The sequence below is a fragment of the Juglans microcarpa x Juglans regia genome, chromosome 2D (assembly GCF_004785595.1).
Source record: "Juglans microcarpa x Juglans regia isolate MS1-56 chromosome 2D, Jm3101_v1.0, whole genome shotgun sequence".
Classification (NCBI taxonomy): domain Eukaryota; kingdom Viridiplantae; phylum Streptophyta; class Magnoliopsida; order Fagales; family Juglandaceae; genus Juglans; species Juglans microcarpa x Juglans regia.
Window position 1 is genome coordinate 9962272 of NC_054596.1, and position 20209 is coordinate 9982480.

The 20209-nt window shown below is 36.0% G+C and overlaps 3 protein-coding genes across 3 annotated transcripts; 1 reads left to right on the top strand and 2 right to left on the bottom strand.

Moving 5' to 3' along the window:
* Positions 1 to 11108: 11108 nt before the first annotated feature.
* LOC121250562 (pistil-specific extensin-like protein) lies at positions 11109 to 13137 on the bottom strand. The gene is made up of 3 exons (XM_041149702.1): positions 12897 to 13137; positions 12037 to 12816; positions 11109 to 11395 (listed from the first exon to the last, which is right to left on the bottom strand). Exons 1-3 carry the CDS (start codon positions 12994 to 12996, stop codon positions 11364 to 11366), a joined length of 912 nt encoding a protein of 303 aa, XP_041005636.1. The 5' UTR covers positions 12997 to 13137; the 3' UTR covers positions 11109 to 11363.
* A 3544-nt stretch (positions 13138 to 16681) lies between these two features.
* On the top strand, positions 16682 to 18024 carry LOC121250563. Its single transcript, XM_041149703.1, has 2 exons — positions 16682 to 17297; positions 17785 to 18024. The coding sequence occupies exons 1-2, from the start codon at positions 16866 to 16868 to the stop codon at positions 17899 to 17901; spliced, it is 549 nt and encodes a 182-aa protein (XP_041005637.1). The 5' UTR covers positions 16682 to 16865; the 3' UTR covers positions 17902 to 18024.
* A 232-nt stretch (positions 18025 to 18256) lies between these two features.
* LOC121250564 (anthocyanidin 3-O-glucosyltransferase 2-like) lies at positions 18257 to 19759 on the bottom strand. Its single transcript, XM_041149704.1, has one exon. It carries the CDS (start codon positions 19731 to 19733, stop codon positions 18291 to 18293), a length of 1443 nt encoding a protein of 480 aa, XP_041005638.1. The 5' UTR covers positions 19734 to 19759; the 3' UTR covers positions 18257 to 18290.
* Between the last annotated feature and the right edge of the window lie 450 nt (positions 19760 to 20209).

Below are 20209 nucleotides of genomic sequence, written 5' to 3' on the forward strand. Positions count from 1 at the left end.
TGCAGAGGCTAGGCATTATCCGTTTTAGTGGTCTGTCCCAAATGATCAATGACCAATGGGAAAAAGGACGTGGCCTCACGTATAAAAAAAAAAAAAAATTGAATTAAGATAAATTTAGTAATTTAAAAATTAAATCTTTAAATATTAGATTTAACTTAAAATTAAACTAAACTAAGATCGATGATATCAATTCAATCTAAGTTCCAAACGGGATCTTAGGGCTTGGTTGGAAATAAATCTAATCCCAAAATTCTAATATTATATTATATCATCTCATCTCATTCTATTTTATTTTCAGACATAATTTAAATATAAAATTTTCAAACTAATCATTTCAACTTTCTTAAACTTTTAAACAAAAAATAAAACAAAAATGCTAGTTGAATCTATAAAAATGACTGATAAAAATGATCGATTGATTTTTTTCATTTGTTTTCTTAATAATTAAGAAATGGAATATTAATGAATTGGTGTTTTTCAAAATGTTTAAAAATATATAAAAATGATTAAAGAAAAAAATAAAAAAGTGCATTTGCACTAATCGTCGGTTGAAATCTTTAGCTGAAGTATTTGTTACTATCCAAAATAAAAAACAATTCAATTTTTTCAAATCTCTATACAAAGACAATATTATAAAATTATATTATAATAATATTTTAACTTTATAATATTTTTTATTCAAATTTTCTCTCTCCTTTCCCAAAATCCAAAAAATATTTAATTTAAATTATATTATTACTATTTACAAACTATCTTATTACTATTCACAAAATTCTAATCTCATCTAACCCCAAACCAGCCCTAACCCAAGTCAAAAGTTTTTCAGAGGATACTGACGCGGCCTCACTCGATTAACACAAAAAATCCAACGAATTAACAAACGAGTAATATTACATATAATCATGGAGCGAGCAAGCGCCGTGCAGTCGCTTTGGAAAAAAGTAGGGTCTCCTATTAAAAAATTAATTTTCTTTTCATGTGAATCCCGTATTTATTTATTTTTTTTAAAATGATTTCGCAACACTTGCACATTTACTACTGCAATTATCATTTCTCTTAACAAATATATAAACATAGCAATAAATACATCTGTAGATAAGGCAGATAATAGTTCTGTCCATACATAGAAACCATAGAAACAACTAGCTGGTGCCCAAAATGCTGATGAACAAAGGCGAAATAAAGTCTAGCATATAAGCCACTAAGTCTTTTGAAGATAAGGGCTAATAGAATATAATATAAATAATTAAATTTATATCATTTTATCAGTTTAAACTTTTTAGATAAGTAGTATTTTCACATAGCATTAAAATAAAGGTTTTGAATTTAAACTATGACTCTACACTCTACCTCATTTAATTAAATATTTCACATATTATATCCACTTATTAAGGGGGAGTCTGGTCTACACGTGAAGGTATTAATTTAAACTTTTAAGATAAGTGATAATTTGTTTAGAGTTATTTAAATTTATAAAGTATTTAATTGTGGTTATTTTGAGATAGACGCACCTACAACAAAGTACTTGGTATTCTCAGTTTTTTTCCCCTTTCACGAGCACGTCTCTATATGTAGATCCTATATGCACGTGATAGTTTGGTCATCTCTCTCTTGGAGGTCCATTTTATGGAGACAATTAAGTTTAATTTTTTATGTCTTGGAATTTTATAAGTTGTATAGTGTCAGTCATATTTTTCATGAAAGAAATGTTGTAGCTAATTTTCTTGCTAAGCGGAGAGCTGATGGTTTAAATTCAGATTGGTCTGATGATAGTAATATGTTGCCCAGAAAGTGAAGATGTCTTTTTCGTATGGACAAAATTGGTCTTCTTTACTTGCCGATCTTGTAGTGTTCTTCCTGGTAAGATGCCTTTAGTTTATTTGCTTTGTTACTCTTAATTGCATGTGCCTTTTTCTTGCAGGTTTTTATCTGTTTTTGTCTAGGGTATGTTCTCTCCTTTGTCTAGAATTGGGTTATGTGTTTTCCCTGAAATTTATTAGTATTTTGTATTTTGGTTAGGTGCTTTAGATTTTTTATGCTTGAGTTTTGGTCTTTTATTATTTGTATCCCCCAGATGTCTGGTTGTAACCATATTTTTCCTCCGCCATAAGTGAGGGTATTCAATGAAATTGAGATATCATCATCTTCTAAAAAAAAAAAAAAAGTATCTTACTAACTAGATGATTCGTGTGCATGGCCTAGTTTCTCACTTATATTTTATAGCACTTTCAAATTAATTATAAATTTGGTAAAGCTTGGAATTATTTCTTATGTTTATTGTTTATAGTTTTTTATAATGCATACTCATTGCACTTTTGTCTGCATTATAGGTTTCTGTATATTCACTTAACAACAATATTGTTATTCGTGTCAATTAATTCTAAATATAGTTTGTTAAATGCACTCGTTTTGATATGCTGGTCATGAAGGCCAATTTTTGAGGTAAGATTGAGCATATGTATTTATTTCCTATATTTAATATTATTATCCTAATTATTAAAATCTCGACTCTTATATCATTGTAAAACGATTATTGACTAGTTCTTGTAAGAATATTACACCGACAGCAAGGTAAGCTGCTTAATAAGACATATATACCCGATCAAATTTATTCAAGCCCAACTTGGTATATATTGAGTAGGATTGAGAAAAAAGGAAAAAAAAAAAAAAAAACTGGTAAATCGACCATGAATAGGATTGAACTGGTTCGATTCGGATCAATACCAGTTAGGTCGGTTTCAATTCTTAAAAATTGAAGTCAATTAAAAATCGATTCGGTTCCAATTTTTATGGAAATCGAATGGGAGCGGATCAAATTAAAATATATGTATGTTACTTTTTTTTATATTATATATATTATATGTTATATATTATACATATTATAAAATTAGTATAATATAAAATTTTAATCTTTATCAATAAACTTGTTTTATTGGGTTAAATCATGTATGATTGGTTTATATTTATTTGACAATACATAATTGTAATTTTTAAGCCACGTAGTTGGTAAACACGTTATATTGTAATTGTTTTTATATATTTTGGAGTTTGAACTTTGACCTCTTACTTTTGTTGTTGTATTTGTAATTGTTTGATTTTCTTCTTCTTTTTTTCAGATTTTGATTATGTTGACTAAATTGATTTTATCCTTTATTTGGTTATAATTTATATGCTTGTTAATTTTACGTTTTTAACCCTAAACTATATTGTTATGTACATTTTTTTTAATAGGTTTTTTCCCCGTAGGTAATAGTTTCGTGTGAATTGAGAACCTTAAAGATCATTTGACTAGAGAGGTTTCAAGTGTGCTGGGTAGTCATACTGTTATCCAAGTTTCTGAAATCCTCCTAAAATGAATTGTAAATTTAATTTAGAAAATAAATTTTAATATTTAAATTTTACGAATCAAATTTTACTGTTTAAGTGATGTAGATGCTTATACACCAATTTAAAAATAAAAATAACTCAAATAAAGTACAACACTTTATTAAATGGAAAAGTGGGGTAAAATTGTCCAATACGACTTTGTATCGTTAAAATGCATTATTTGAAAAACAGTTTATCAAATATAATAAGCGTGACATAAATATTGTTGCCGAAAATATATATCTAGATGATTATCAGTCCTGTAAGAAGTTTCTAAAGAGTCATAGTATATATTACACTCTCATCTCACTTTCATTTTACTATATAATATGTGACATATTTATCACCATTAGATAATAAAGAATCATCCAGTAAAAAATATTTAATGGTGATAAATGTTTCATATCTTACATAATAAGATGAAAGTAAGATGGTAGTGTGATACATAGAATTTTTCGTTACTAAATTATAAACGCACAAAGTCTTTCAGAACAAGTACTCATTATAACAAACGTTTCAAATGGTTACAAAAAAGAAAACCTTTGAATTAAGCACTCTCCCCACTTTCTTTTTTTTTTTTTTTTTTTTTTTGAAAACATTCATCATTCATTCATATATCTGTAAACTCAATATAATTTTTGTCTTTATGTAAACTATCTAATACAAAAACTGGTGCCTCTTCAATCCACACCATCTCCTCCTTTGTTTGCAAAGGAGCCTTTGCTAGATTGTGTGCTACTACATTTGTGCTTTTATGAGAATATTGAACCTTCCAACCATGCCAGTCTTGAAGGACCATTTTCATCTCCTCGATGATACTGCCAAAATAAGAAAACCCTGCATCTGCTTCATTCATTGCATTAATAATGACCTGAGCATCACCTTCAAATATTACTTCATCAAAGTTGAGGTCCTTGCATAAAACCAATGCTTTTCTCAAAGCATAACACTCTGCTATAGTTGGTAGATCGACATTTGGTCTCGGATCATTGCAAGCATCCATGACCTCTCCCTCTTCATTTATGATAATCACAACTATTCCCATCTTCTTCGCTTTTACATCCAAGCCAGTATCTCAATTGGCTTTAACACAACTCTACTCAGGTGGCTTCTATCGTTTCTCACCACCTACTACTCTGGTAGTTCCCTCATGTCGCTCTGATGAAGGCTGAGCTAGTTTAAATTCACACAAGCCTTCCTTAGCTAATCTAATAACATTGCTTGGACTGAAGAATTTCTTTTCAAAGATATACATGTTTCTTCTGATCCACAAGCTTCTCATAATAGCTACCATCTCTTCCATCTCAGACTTTAAAAGCTTATGTGACAGCTTCTCGCACAAACTCAATAAGTCTTCTTCTACTATACTCCATTTCTGCAGAGTTTTTAAATGCATAGACCAAACATCATTTGCAGCAGGACAATGCCATAAAACATGCATAACAGATTCATCTTCTTGAAGACAAATATGACACTTTGGTTCTTCAATTACGTTCCTTACAAATAAGTCCTCCTTGTAGCTAGCAACTCATTACTTGCCTTCCACATAAACATTTTCAACTTTCCAGATAAATTCAAACTCCATAAATATTTCCATCTGCTATCTGAAACTACCCCTCCTGAGGATTCCACTTGTACAACCTTTGTTCTTTCTTGTTCCAAAAAATAAGCACTCTTGATAATGCCTTTATTTGAAGGGCCCCATATCAACCTGCCCTTAATATCCCTTTTGCTTAAAGGAATGCAACATATTTGATCAGCTTCCTCTTTTATAAAAATAGTTCTAATTAGGACCTCGTTCCACTCTTTTTTATTCTCAACCATGAGCTCACTGACCTTAGCATTATCATCCAGTATAGCCATTGGAGACTGTACACAAAAGGAAGATGGAGTGGATAACCATTTTTTGCCTCAAATTTTGATCATGTTGCCATTTCCCACTCTTTACCTTAGTCCCTCTTTAAGCAGCCCTAATGAACTCCGCACACTTCTCCATATCAATGAGGGTGTATGGCCCAATTTTGCCTCCAACAATGAGGTATTTCTGAAATACTTTTCCTTATAGATCTGAGCAGTTAAGGAAGATAGTTCTACAAAATCCTCTAGCCTTATTTTGCCACAAAGCTGAGTTGAACATCTCCAAGTCTTTGAATCCTAATCCTCCCTTACCTTTTGATAGCCCTAGTTTTTTCCAGCTCCTCCCTTAGATACAACTTTCTCTTTGTTGATTACCCTACCAAAACTTAGCTAGCATACCATTAAGCTCTTTGCAAAGCTTATTTGGTAATATGAAAATACTCATCATGTAGGATGAAACAGCTTGTAAAACATCGTTTATCATAATTTCTTTCCCAGCACTAGAGAGAAACGAATTCTTCCAATTATTAATCTTTTGCCAAACTCTTTCTTTTAAACAGCTAAAAGTGTTATACGTAGATTTACTCACCATAGGGGGAAGTCCCAAGTATCTCTCATAATTTCCTTTCACCAGATCCCCTCCTTCCCTTAGTATTCTTCTTTTGTTTTTTGAGTTAGTATTTGAACTGAAAAACATAGATGTGTTTTCCTTGTTTAAGAACTGACCAGAAGCTTCTTTATATTTGCTAAGAATCCCTGTTAGTTTTCTCCATTCCTCCACACTAGCCCTTCCAAATAGAACATAATTATCTGCAAATAACAGATGATTGATTCTCAGCCCCCTCCTCACAACTGAAATCCCTTTTGTTTCCCCTTGCTGATCAGCCTTGTTGAGCAATGCACTAAGGCCTTCTGCACACATGATAAAGAGGTAAGGGGAAAGATGATTCCCTTGCCTTAATCTCCTTGATGGATAAATTTTTTTCCCTGGTTCACCATTAACCAACACTGAGTATGTGACAAAAGTGACACATTTCATAATCATCTTTGTCCACTCATTGCAAAAATCCAACTTCTTCATGATAGCTTCCAAATAATCCCACTCAATTCTATCATATGCCTTTGACATATCAAGTTTGATGGTCATGCTTCCCACCTTGCTTTTCTTTCTCACCTCCATTGTATGTAGGACCTCATAAGCAATCATAATATTGTTAGTGATTATCCTCCCTGGGATGAAGGCACTTTGATTGGGAGATATGATGTCTGACAGTACACCTTTTAGCCTATTTACAAGCACTTTAGAGACAACTTTGTAAATTACATTATAAAGGCTAATAGGCCTAAACTTAGTAACACTCAAAGGATTATTGGTTTTGTGAATTAAAGTTATGTAAGTAAAATTAACCAAAGAAAGCAGAGAGTTACCATTAAGGAAGTCCAACATTGCAGTACACACTTCCTCCCTATTGTATCCCAATGATTTTGGTAGAAACAAGTACCAAAATCATCTGGACTAAGTGACTGTAAAGGCCCCATATGTTTGATAGCTTCCTCAATTTCCAATCTACAGAAAGGCCTAGTCAATCTCTCATTCATTTCACTTGTGACTCGAGTCTCCACCTATTGCACACAACCTTCAATATCTTCTAAGCTTGGTCTTGTTGAGGAAAACAATTTCTCAAAGTAATTTTTGAAAGCCCCTTTAATTTCTTCTTGATTACTAAACATATTTTTTTGTTCATCCATAACCTGTTTAACCACATATTTCTTTCTTCTTTGAGATGCATAAGCATGAAAGAATTTAGTATTTTTGTCCCCCATTGCATACCAATTCCTTTTTGCTCTTTGCTTCCATTTAAGGTTCTCCTTCTCAAGCATTGCCCCCAACTCCGTCTGCACTCTTTTGGTTTCTTCATAATTGTATATTTTCTCTTCATCTTGAAGCTTTTTTAGCAACTCAGTTTTCTCTTTTCTTCCTTGGAGTCTATCTGAATTAATCAACTTACTCCACCTCGAAAGGGCACCTCTGCATCTGTCCAGTTTAAACTGAAATTTTTGATTATGAATTTCCCTCTGCATGTCTTGCCAAGCCCATTTTATAACATCCTCACAACCCTTCTTTTTTGCCCAGCTTGCTTCATATCTAAAGATTTTCTTCATTCTCCATGCCTTTTCTCCTATCTTTTTCATTGTCAACAGGATTGGCCTGTGGTTTGAACTTCGCCCAATCAGCACTTCCACCCAATAATCATTGAATTTTTGTACCCAATTTGGATTAGCCACTGCTCTATTTAGCCTTTCTTTAGTGAAAGTTTCATCTTCATGCTTGTTGGTCCATGTAAATTTGTTCCCTCTCCACCCGAGAACAAAGAAATTACCTTATTCTAAAGCTGCTCTAAAGCTTTCCATTTGTCTCTTTGATCTTGGCTTACCTCCCGTTTTTTCATCATTAGAAGTAATCTCATTAAAGTCTCCTAAAACACACCACCCTTGATTAACACTTGGCTTCAAGGACTTTGACAGATTCCAAGCTTCCTCCCTTCTACTAGTTTCGGCTGACCATAAAATCCTATCATCAACCACTTATCATCTCCATTCTCATCTGAAATCCAGGCACTAATGTGCCTCTGAGTATAGTTTAGAAACTCAACCTTCACTCTACTATTCAAGCAAAGAGCTAATCCACCATTCTTTCCCATAGGCTCCACCACAAAACATCCTTCATAGTTAAGCCTCTTCTTCATTTTCACACACTTCTCAATATTCAACTTGGTTTTCATCAAAAAAATTAAATCTGGGTCATTTTCCTTCACCATAAGGCAAAGGTCTTGAATTGTTCGATGGTTCTCAAGCCTTCAGTAATTCCAACTTAAAGTTTTCATTGAGAAAGGTGGGCTTGATTAACAACCTCCACCATGTTTTCTTTTGGATTGTATTCCTCACCATTAGAGTTTGTACTAATCTTCTTTCCTTTTAGTCTATTTTTTTTTCTTTCCCCTCCTCATTCTCATTCTTTCTTTTTTTAATGTAACAATTACAATACTAACTGTTTTCTTCACTTTTTCTCTAGCCCTTCTCTTCCATTCACCCTTCAGTGGAGCCCTCTTGGTAATAAACTCCTTAATAAGCTCCTCCACCTCAGTAATGATTTCTTCTTCATTCCTTATTCTTTTCTTCCTAAAACCTTCTCTACTATCTCCTTTACTTCCTCTTCCTCCACCTCAGTAATGATTTCACTTACACATTTTGTTTGCTTGTTAGTCACCACTTCCTCCTCCACCACCTCATTCAGTTTCCACTCCTTCTCAAATCCCCTTCTCTTTGTTCCCTCAGACTTAGCCTATCTAAACCTTCTTTCCTTCTCAGAAGATATTTTTTTACTAAGTACCTCTTTTCCCATCCTGCATTAGAAGCTTCTTCTCTCTCATCTTGTATTAACCATCTTCTCCCTCCCCCATTGCTCTTTTTTGAATAAACTGGTTCCCCATCTTTTTTTTTTATTTTTTTTATTTTTACTCTTATTTTTGATTTTGCTCTTAACCAGACCCCATATTGATTAGTCCCTTTGCTCTTCCTTTCACAATCTTCCTTACCATGAATTAAACATTCAGAAGAAAAGCAAAATCTGGGTAACTTTTCATATCTTATAGGGATCCAGAGCTTATCCTCCTTCATGTCAACAGTTTTGTCTCTGGCTGGAGGTTTTGATAAATCTATAAAGATCAGAACCCTTAAGAATCTTCCCTAGCCACTTCCATCCTCCCTCACATCCACCTCTTCCACCCTGCCTAGTGTGTTACCTATCTATATTCCTCTGTCCTCATTCACGCAAGACAGTGGCATGTTATGCAACTGAATCCAAAAGTGCTCCTGCTCAAATCTTAGCTTCTGTGGTGGTGTATCTTCATCAAAAGGTTTTAGAACAAACATGAAAATCAAATAGCCATGGTCTTCCACTCCACACACATTGTTTATCAGCTGGATTAGCAAAGATTATTGTAAATACATTTGTATCTACTTTAAGGAACTTTGCAGGTTTGCTTATTCTCCAAACTTTCTTCATCGTGTTCTCCATCACCTCCTTGCTTATACACTTCTATCCATGCACGCTTTCCCCACTAGACTACACTTTCCTTTGTAAGAAATCTCCTCTCCCACACCTTCATCAAAGTCTATTGCAGCTTCTTCATTCTCCATTAAATGCAGCCAATCCCATTTCTCTTGTATTTCCTCCATCTTTCTATCATTGTTTTTTGGATTTTTTTTTTTTCTTTTTTCCTCTCTTTTCCTGGCAACAGAAACTCTCTGAAAGACTTCCTCCACCGTACACTACAGTACCTCACTCACTCTCTATCAACACCCCCACGCATCATTCAAATTCTATTAGAATCTAGTAGACCCCACCACTTCACCTCAACCTCACATTCCGAAGATGAGAAGAGACTTAACTTAAAGTAGGGAATGAGGTACATTATATTTGTCAGGAATCTTTTTGGGAACATGGGCTCTCCAAAAGCATGACCCTTGACTGCTTCCCAATTAAGCACTCCCCTTAATTGTTCACCTATTTGGATGAAATGCTAATATTAATGCCTATGTAATAATCTGGATGATTACCAATGACCTTGTACTACAGTAGTCGTACCTATGTGCTTATTTTCGCAAAGGGAGATATAAATTAACGATAAATGATATTTGCAGTCATGAAATGTGTGAGTGTCTCGTAATTTTTTTTTTTAAAAAAAATAAATACGAGACATGTATGATTAAAAAATATATATATTCTTTTAATAATAGATTTCACTTTTTTTTTTTCACAAAGTTTACATAATATTTACGTATTTATCAGATATTACTCTAAAGTAAATTGCTCTAATGAAGTAGACTTGAAGTATTCGAACCATGTACAGCCCCACATGCATTGGACGCCAGTTTTCCGCGTTGAAGTACAAAACTACACGACATGACCGACCTGCACTCCACTAGTCCACTGGCCAAAAAAATAGACTGATGCCATTGATGTGTCCAAATCTGGAACTTGTCCCGTATATTATGCCGTGGGAATTGGGATGGATGACTTACCTTTTCTTGCATATAAATAACATCTTCCATTTATATGCATATGCTTGTCTTCGTGTGTGTATATATATATATAAACGATTATTTAATAAAATAAAATGATAATGTGGTGTACATAATTTTTCTATATATAATATATGGATGTATACATGTATACCATATATATATATATATATGGATATGGCTATTAGGCCGTCCAATATGTACTATTGAGCATATTCCTAATAAAAATTGTATTTTTTTAATTATTTTTTAAATATCTTTAAACATTTAAAAAAATTCTTAATTTAGAGTTTTGCTACACGACCTCCATCACACTCCACACTCAACATTTTTTTAAATTTTTAAATTTTTTAATATTTTTTTTAATTTTTTTTGAGTTTATTCTTTTTAAATTATTTCAAATTTTCTATTTATTATTCAAATAATAAATATTTGATAAAAGAAAAAAAAATTAAAAAAAAATGTGGAGTGTGGAGTGTTAGGAAATTGTGAAGATTTATTCATATTCATATAAATATACCCCTGTTTTTTTAAAATTTTATATTTTAAGACCCTCGAAAATTTTCCTGGCCTCAAATCCAACCGAAACTAATTAACCTACTGGAAGTTCTGTGGAACTAAAAAGCATATTGATGTAGGATTATTCATAGATTTTAAGCTCTCTTCGGCTATGGAGTTTTGGCATTTTACTTTGTGATAAATGTCTCCGTATCAGCAATTATTTTAGTTTTCCCAATAAAAGCTGTACATTGCAATAGTAAAAATGCTCAAATACAGAACTAAAGGCATATTATTCAAGGTAGAATTTTGAGTGTTTACTTTGGTGTGCAAAGATCTCAAAAGAGATATGGAAAGGGTGTAGTCCACTTAATAAGGGGGAGAATAAGGAGATAGTAATACTGCAACAGCTCAATTACCAAAGTCCTAATCTTAAACATGGAACGCATCTAATCAATTGAAATAGCCTAGTTGCACACTATGTATCTTTCGAAAGATAGGAACAAAGATTTTTCTATTAGTCTCCAAAATCAAGTCTTGTCCCCACTCGTCCGCTATCAATTGTAGATGAATTGGCAGTCCTCAAAACCTGCCACATTGTACCATACAATGAATCGTTAGTTTGAAAATTACATAAAACGACACCCTCAGAAAAGACATGTATAATGAAAATCATCCGTAGGGTCAAGTGAAAAACAACTTGTCTGTCACTTACTCTGCTGGACAAGAACAAGGAGACATTGGTAATTAATGGTATAATTCTAATTTTAATGCAGCTGAGAAACCAAAAAGGAATTCCAGAAGAGAGCAAGTACTCTTTCCAAATAGAGCCATGTTCTTTCTAAGCATATCTAGTAGCATATTCCATGTGGTGTCAACTTATTGTGTAGATTGCACTCTACACGATAAAGAAAGGGGACGTGGTGGGAATTTACAGAAGTATGATAGACCATATCATAGCCTCAATTAAGTTGCTTAGACAGAGAAATATTGGATTAGATTTGAAATAAGAAGCTGCCAAGTTAGACTTGTGTATCCATCTAGCCTAGATGCAGCACAAAACAAACTTATCTTGTACCACACAGGTAATCCATCCAAAATTGCATGTCGGTGTGGTGTATGTTCCCTACGATATTGACTTCGTTTCCTTGTTTCTGTGGGTGGTAATCTAAATAAAAAGAAAACCACAGTTTCGATTCTTTATTCAATAATATGATCGTTTGGACTTACTTGGATCCACTCTGACAAGCATGGCAGTCCCTCCAAAATCACAAGTGCCTCCACCAATCTTTGTTTTTTGCCAGTAGCTGTTGAAAGCATATGAAGCATGGGCCAACATAGTGTCAGGTTGGTAGCATGACCCCTTGGGTTGGATTGACTTGCAGTCTGCGCCAGACCCGCAGGCATAGTCCATGGCTTCTTGGATTATGGGATCTGGCACTGATGGCTTTGCCACACACCAGACAGGAAGCTGTGACTTCTTATGGGGAGGGGGTGGTACTGATGGTGGTGGGAAAACTAGAGGAGGTAGGTATATTGGTGGGCTTGGAAGAAGCTTTGGTGGGCTAGGCCCATTTTCTGGTGGATTAGGGGAGCAACCAGGTGGGCTAGGCTCATTTTCTGGTGGATTAGGGACTGGGGAATACGTGGGTGGGCTAGGTGTGTTAGAGGGTGGGCTTGGAATGGGAATATTGGGTTTTGAGGGTGGTGGAGGGGGTGGTGGTGCATATCTTATGGGAGATGGTATGGCTGAAGAAGGTTGTTGTGGGGTGAGGGGTGCATTTACACAGAATGGAGGAGTATTATCAGGCATGGGGACTGGTGCTAATGATTCAAGAGGTGGTAGAGAGAAAGGAGAGCCTATGGCATATAGTTCAGCATCTGAGAAATCCGATGGAGCATCAAGGTCCATGTGGCTGTGTACTTGTAGCTTCCTCATCAAACCGGGGCTTAGGGCTTTAAGGAGTTTGGGGTCTTGGAATATCATTGATTGTGCATTCCTTCTTGCCTCTGCAAAAATAACAAATCATAAACTTAGAAAACATTTTCAAACTCGGTGGTTTGGCACTCTACTAGATGAAAGCGCTTACCACATAGAGTTATGAGGGTCGTGGCAGAAATGGAGATGCACAACACAAAAATGCTCAATCTCACGCTAGTTATTCTTGAATCCATTGCATGATAAGCCATTCTGATCCAAGCCAGAACACCTGGAACTTCACCCTCTATTCAGCCACTCGGCAATTCATGATATAGGAAAGGTAATGCTAACAGAAATCGGCTGGCCAACAAAGTGTACTTGGCAACATAGGAAAAGTAGAGATGATTCTTTTTCACTGCTTTATACTATCAGATTGCAGAATATTTGCAAGATTAAATATGCAGAGTGGATAAAGGTATGATAGGAATTGTCTCTCTGGAGAGGTGTATAAGTGAATGTCCTTTCTCCTTGAATCTTGTTTAGAACTTATTCTTGCTTGGCAGAGGAGCAAAATGAAAGGGGAGAGAGATGGCTGCACTTTTGTTTACTTTTTTGTTAAGAATTTTGCAAGTTTTTCACCCGATTTATGAGTTTTTTTATTTCCATCATCCCTGCCTCGTCATTCTTTATGTCAACCACTACACTCAAATGGGAAGCCCTCAGATTTACAGAAAACCAAATTTGACCTCTTTTGATCCTTATACATTTGTTCATACAAAAAGGAATTAACCTGAGCTGAACACATCGTCAAATGCTTCATTCAGCACCCTGTCTAAAAATTCAGATCTTGTAAGACAGTATCCAGCAGCACTTCCTCTAAAACGAGTCTTCACACAGTCTATGGTTATGAATCAAGGATCCACACCATCATTAATATGAGTGTATCTTCAAAGGATATGTACAGGTAATTCACCCCCAATGGTTACAGTAAAATTAGCACATATGGGTTGTTTCTAGTGGACTTCAAATACCAAAAGATGCAACAGATAGTGGTGGCCATTGAGTCTTCTTGTGATGATGATATGTTAATAGAGAAGTGAAATTCCATGGAAACCAAACATATGAGGGTGCAGGAAACCACTCAACTTGTTAATTATTTTGAATTCTTGTATCGTGTAGCAAGTAAATCGAGAATCAATAATGTTTCTGATTTCTATGTTCCACAATGTACAGGGGTTAGGTCTTTCTTAGTGTTGAGCCTCTTTAATCCCTGTTAACATATTAGTAGCCATCAATCTTCCATCTTCCTTTGGCATAAAAGTTTCCCAACACCGTACCAAAGGAATAAAATTGATTACTCCTAAGGCACGAACCCAGAAGGCTATAAATTCATTTAGCAACTAAATGAAGTTTAGGAAATCTTAGCTGTAACACAAGTCTTCAATAACTGACTATAAAAGCTACAACTATATTAAGGTATCATTTAATGCTTATATATTATTTTTTCCTTCTAAAATTTTCACCATGTTGTGACATGACTTTCAAACCACATAAAGAGCAATAAAACCTAGAAAGAAATTATATACTTAAGAAACCAAAGATATAGAACAGAACACTAGCATATAGCCTTAAATGTCAGAAAATCCTTCCTTAGCTAATGAATCTACCATGACATCTGCCAAAGTAAGAAACCACAATTAAGGTTTATCAAATTTAAGTAGGTGATTAAGTTTCATAGCTGTTAATTTGGCTTCTAATGCTTTGATTTAAATTTGTATTTGCCCGTTTTCTTACCGTTGTCAACGGTCCCTTGCCATATATAACCTAGGGATTCAAGTTTCTTCAATTGACAAATGGATTAGGTTAATAGAATGACAATGAGACAATTTGTCTTAGCGGCGCTATAAATTATCTTTAACCTTTCAAATGAGCCACAAGTCATCAATCTTGCTGAGAGCCTCGGCTATGGATACGAACTTGACTCTAGGCCCCGCCCAACCTACTGTCGATACTGAATACGGTGTGCTAGTTCACAGCATTTCCTGGGTTACACCATATGAAGATTCATGGAGACTGAACTTTTCTGGCTACACAACAGGAGCAGCCAATGGCAATGCAGGGGCCGGTTGTGTTCTTCGAGATCAAAATGCCATATTTAAGGCAGCTTGTGCAGCACCTATCAAGGACTGTGAGAATGTTGAAATGACAGAACTGGTAGCCTTGAATCTAGGCCTTGATATTGCTCTAAGGCAAGGTGTGGATTACATTGAAATTGCTGGAGACTATTCCATTGTAATTCGGCTGCTTGCCGGTGAGTCTATACCATTTCCATCATCAGTTCAGTCGCTTATTGAAGAATGTTCTCATTTCTTGGCAAAGTTTCGAGGTGTAATGATCCGCCAAGTACCAATCCATGCCAATGAGCCTGCAAACTTGCTCGCAATTTTTGGCAGCGGGTTCGAAGAACCTCTCCAGTGGTTTGACAAGCCACCACCTGAAATAGCTGACAGTTTAATTGGTGATGTAATTGGCCGTTGGATGCCTTTAGATGGTCTATGAATCTTTCCATCCTGATTTAATAAACTGAGTTTGCTTGCAAAAGCACATACTTGAATGAAGCCTTAATGCAAGGACATAGATTTTCCTATGCTAGAAAATTTAGTCAAACACAAATTATATTTGTCACCAGTCAACCCCATCTTTATCATCTTTGAGACTACTGCTGGAAAATCATCTTCTCTCTCTGAAAGCAATCTCTTCAATGCAAGATCAACAGATGGACAACCTGCTCTAATCTATATACTAATGATATGATATGTTATCGGCTCTGATAAGAGAGTTGAGGAAAATAACTTCAAACGTTAACACATCACTCAATCTAGAAATTCAGATGAACGCTCACACTATTAGTATCTGCATAGATAAACGTAATCTTCTAAACACAACACTAATAATTTCCCACAATTCTTATCAGTCATATGTTACTGGCTATCTTTCAACTTTAGTTTGATTGTCAAATCTTTATCTACTAGCAAGCTCAACGAAGGGAAAGGACAGCTAGGTTCGATGGTTCAAGGAGGTGACCGTGTACACTCTAAACCAGACATCAGATATTGATTCTTCTCAAGTACACGTGCAGCTGCAAAATACAATTTATTCATAACTATACAGATTCAAATAATTGTAGTAATCTTTTCTATCTTTCTGATTAGTTGTAACTCAGATCACCTATTGTAATCTATTATACGATACAAATCGATGGGAAATGTGTGGAAAAACATTTGAGTCATATATTCTTCCATGGCATCAGAGCTTTTGGTTCGCACCACTTGTATCAACCAAATGGCCAAACAACACCTCCGCTTTTCCACATTTTCCTTTCTCAATATCTTCCATTCAATTATGTCAAGCTTTGACAGCAACGACCGTCTTCTTTCCATTTCTCAATTTCTACCTGTCCTTAGGAGCCACGATTTGTTGCGTAGTTGTGGTGGTTCTGACAATGATTGCTTCTTCTTACTCAGTCTTTGAGATCCTAGAACTACCCTGATCATCTGCCACCCCCAACTTCCCTCTTCCACTCCTGACCGGATTGCCTAAATTGCAGGGATCTGAATTCATTTTGATGGACAAGGGCCTTATTCTGCAAATTTGACTGTTGAAAAGGAATGGGGCTAGCGCTTGCAGGGGTCAGTCAATTCTCGGACAATCTATATCGAAACTTGAACCGACCGTCTTTCTTTCATTAACTATCTGCACGGGCTATTTAGACCAACCAAATTTCCAACGGTAACTTTTTCTCTCTGTTGCCCCATTTTATACAAGTTGCACTAACCATTTATTTCACCCACACCATTACTAAACCATAAATCATTGTGTGTGGGGATTTTGCTTTCCAGCTAAAGAGACAAAACGTTTTAAAAACTAGGGGCAAATCCGGCACATCATCGTTAACTCTTCGATGTAAACGGTAACTTTCCGTGTCTTGTTCTCTCCTCTGTCTTCCCTTCGCTGCTTAAAAACATTCCCAAATCCACAAAAGGAATTAACTTTCCATCATCCAAAAGAGAAATCAAAATACCCATACAAAGCAATCACAGTAACGTGTACAAAATTCACAAGAAGATCAGTGAGAACTATGTCCAGCGCAGATGAGGAAAAAGAAGAAAAGGAGAGGCTTGTTGAGGCCACTACCAAAGTGGAGTACTTGGAGCCATTGATGTCAAAAGAGCTTCTCTGCAAATTCCCCGACAACTCGGCCTTCGATTTTGACTACACGCAGAGCTCAATATGGTCCCCTTTGGTCCCTCGGGCTTTCAGTCCCATGGACTTGGACTTTGATTTGGGTTTCATAACACCAAGGAATCTCTCATTCGGGATGGAGTTGGATATGGATTTGGGCAACAAAAACAAGCTCAAGAAAGTCACTTCCAACATCAAGAAGAAGATCAGCACCACTGCCTTCAACATCAATCTTAATCTTTTGAAAATGAAGCATAAGAAGAAAATGAAGGCATCTGAGTTCTCTCCAACTCCCATAAAGAGCACATGTTATCCAGCCACCACGAAGGTATTTCTACTCCTTTCTCGGTTCTTGATTCATCTTTCTTTCTTATATTTTTTCCTTTCTTTTAGTTTTGTCAGCTCAAAAGATTACAATTTTGATATAAAAATTGAGGAAAAGTAATGTATTTGAAAACTTATCGCTGGAAAATTTCAGATTTTTGGGGTAAGTTTAAGATTCAGATTTTTGGGGTAACCATTTGACTCGCGGCAATACAACCCCTGAAACTCCCAGATGTGTTCAATGAAAATGTTGAAATTATCAGGGAAGAATGTGCAACTCTAGGTCAATCCGACAAGGAGAAACCAATGTTTGCAATATGTGCTACAACATTCTTCATCTTCACATTTTTCTAAAAGAAAAAAACAAAAAGGCAAAAACTATTATGTTCACGTGCTCTGGCTCATCAATTAGCAGTTTCCTTAAATTTCTAGTCTGCCGAGTCTTTCACTTGGAGTTCACACATCCAGTACTAAATTTTATACGTATACAGGCATGGACTAAGGTGCTAAAAGCTACGGCCAAACATTTCAAGAAAAAGCAGAAGAAAGATCACACGGCCTATTGGAAGCCCTCCAACTATTTGATAGATGGAAATATTTCAAGATGATTATTCTATTTGTATTTTTTTCTTCTTTTTGTTAATAAACTCGATTTCGGTTTATAATTTTTTTTTTTTTTGGCAGATATTCTCTTCCTCTTAATGTATGCATATTGTATTTATATTTTTGAATTTAATAATCTGCATTTTAATTACTGGGAGTGCCGCGATGAGGACATTATCGTTTGCCAACATGTGAAACTTGCGAAGGGTATAGGTGGAATATGCAGTGTCATTTGTCCAACTTGCGAAGATAAAGAAATTCAAGCAAACCAATGATACCACGAAGGCGATGCGTTACACAATTATGACACTTATTTTGAAGCACTAGGTTTAACATCACAATTTTGAAGCACTATAGAACTTTCAAACATTGAAACTCCTTAACATGCAGCAATTCACTCACTTCCTCGCAGAACTGTATTGTTTGCCATTATAGCCTCAATCAGCCGACCAAGTGATGCATATGAAGATCCACCTTCAATTACAGCCTCTCTGCTTTTTTCACTCATCTCTTTGACCCTCTTTCTCACCTCGCTATCAGCTTCCATCAAACATCTCACCGCCTTCTCTATCTCGTCGGCCATCACAAGCATGCTACTACCAAGCCTGTAATCAATTTTCAACTCCACTGCTAACCCCAGATCCCTCACCATCTGGAATGCATTGGTTTGCTGTTCCGCATAAAGTGGCCAAGTAGCAATAGGTACACCATGCCACAGGCTCTCCAAGATCGAGTTCCACCCACAATGGGACACAAACCCTCCGATAGCTTTGTGGGCAAGGACCTCCACTTGCGGAGCCCACCCACATATCATTCCAATGCCTCTTGTTCTTTCCAGGAATCCTGGTGGCAAGATTTGCTCGAGATTCTGGGCATCAGTAGGTTTGGCTAAGTTATCATCTTGAGATGTCAAACGTACTGACCACAGAAACCGGTGGCCGCTCCGCTCGAGCCCAAGGGCAGTCTCTTTCAATTGGGGTTCTCCAAAGCTTCCGAAGCTTCCAAAGCATAAGAAAACCACTGATGATGGAGGTTGATCATCAAGCCACTTCATTATCTCCTCATGCTTGGCCTCTTTATCTCCTGAAGGCGTCTTAGCCTCGAGGTCAATAATCGGTCCCACTGTGTAAATCGGAGGTATAATTCCGTTAAAAAAGGAGCTTACCGCATGAGATTCCAGCTCAGAAAACGTGTTGATAATAATACCATCGGCCTCTTTGTACTTTCTACCATGATTTACCATGGAGATGTACCCACCTTCCTTGTTGAGCGCAAATGAAGGCAAAGCACCAGGAGGAACAGGGTTGACATAACTCGGAATGACTGACTCGGGATCTGTTTCCCTAAACTCAATGCGGACCTGGTCATGCCGGGTTGGAAGGTAGAGAATGAAGCCAAAAATGGCAGCACTAGCAGTGAAGAAGACATAAGACGGGACACGAAGCTCGTGAGCCACATCAATCATGGAGGAGCAGAACAAATCGACCACCATGCCGGCAAGTGGAACCGAAGCGGATAACACATGGTTGATGATAGCTTCTTTGACATGACTTCTGTATTTATCTATGAAAACGGTGATAAAATTCTCAACAGACCTAAAGAAAAGCTCTTTCGGGGGAGGATCTATCTGAGGAAGATGAATAAATCTTACACGGGTGTCGGAGGCAGCAATCGACTGTACGAGCCCATGGTTGGTGGGTCCAAACTCTGCGTTAATGACGAGAACCGTGATCGAAAAACGGTCTTCTCGATCAAGTAAACGTTTTGCAAACTGGAGTGAGGATACGAGGTGACCCATTCCAGGGGCAGGGATGAACACAAGCTCTGCTCTCTTCATCTTGCACAAATTAAAACAGAAGTAACTAGTCTATGACGAGACGCCTGTCTTTGCCTCTATCGTCTATTGTGCAGCATTAATAGTGGCTTTATGGATTTTCTGAGAATCTCTTTGTGCAACGTACCATGGACTATTTATTACTTTATTATTATCTTTCAGATATTTTTTTTAACTGTTCGTTAACATTTTCCACAATTCTCAAATATTGTCGGCCAAACCCAATAGACTTCTCAGAGTACTGTATGGACCGCCATATCAACGTGACCGAGAGTTGGGTTCGATAATTATTTTTTTGTAATTTCGTAATTAAAAAAGTATTTTTTAATAATATTAAAATTTTTTTAAACAAATATTTAAGAGTATAAAAAATTAACAATAAAAAATTAACACTTACCTTATGGGGATCCATCTCGGACGCACCACTCTTTGACGTATGAACAATCTACATGATACATTTTTTTTTAGTTTTTTTTTAT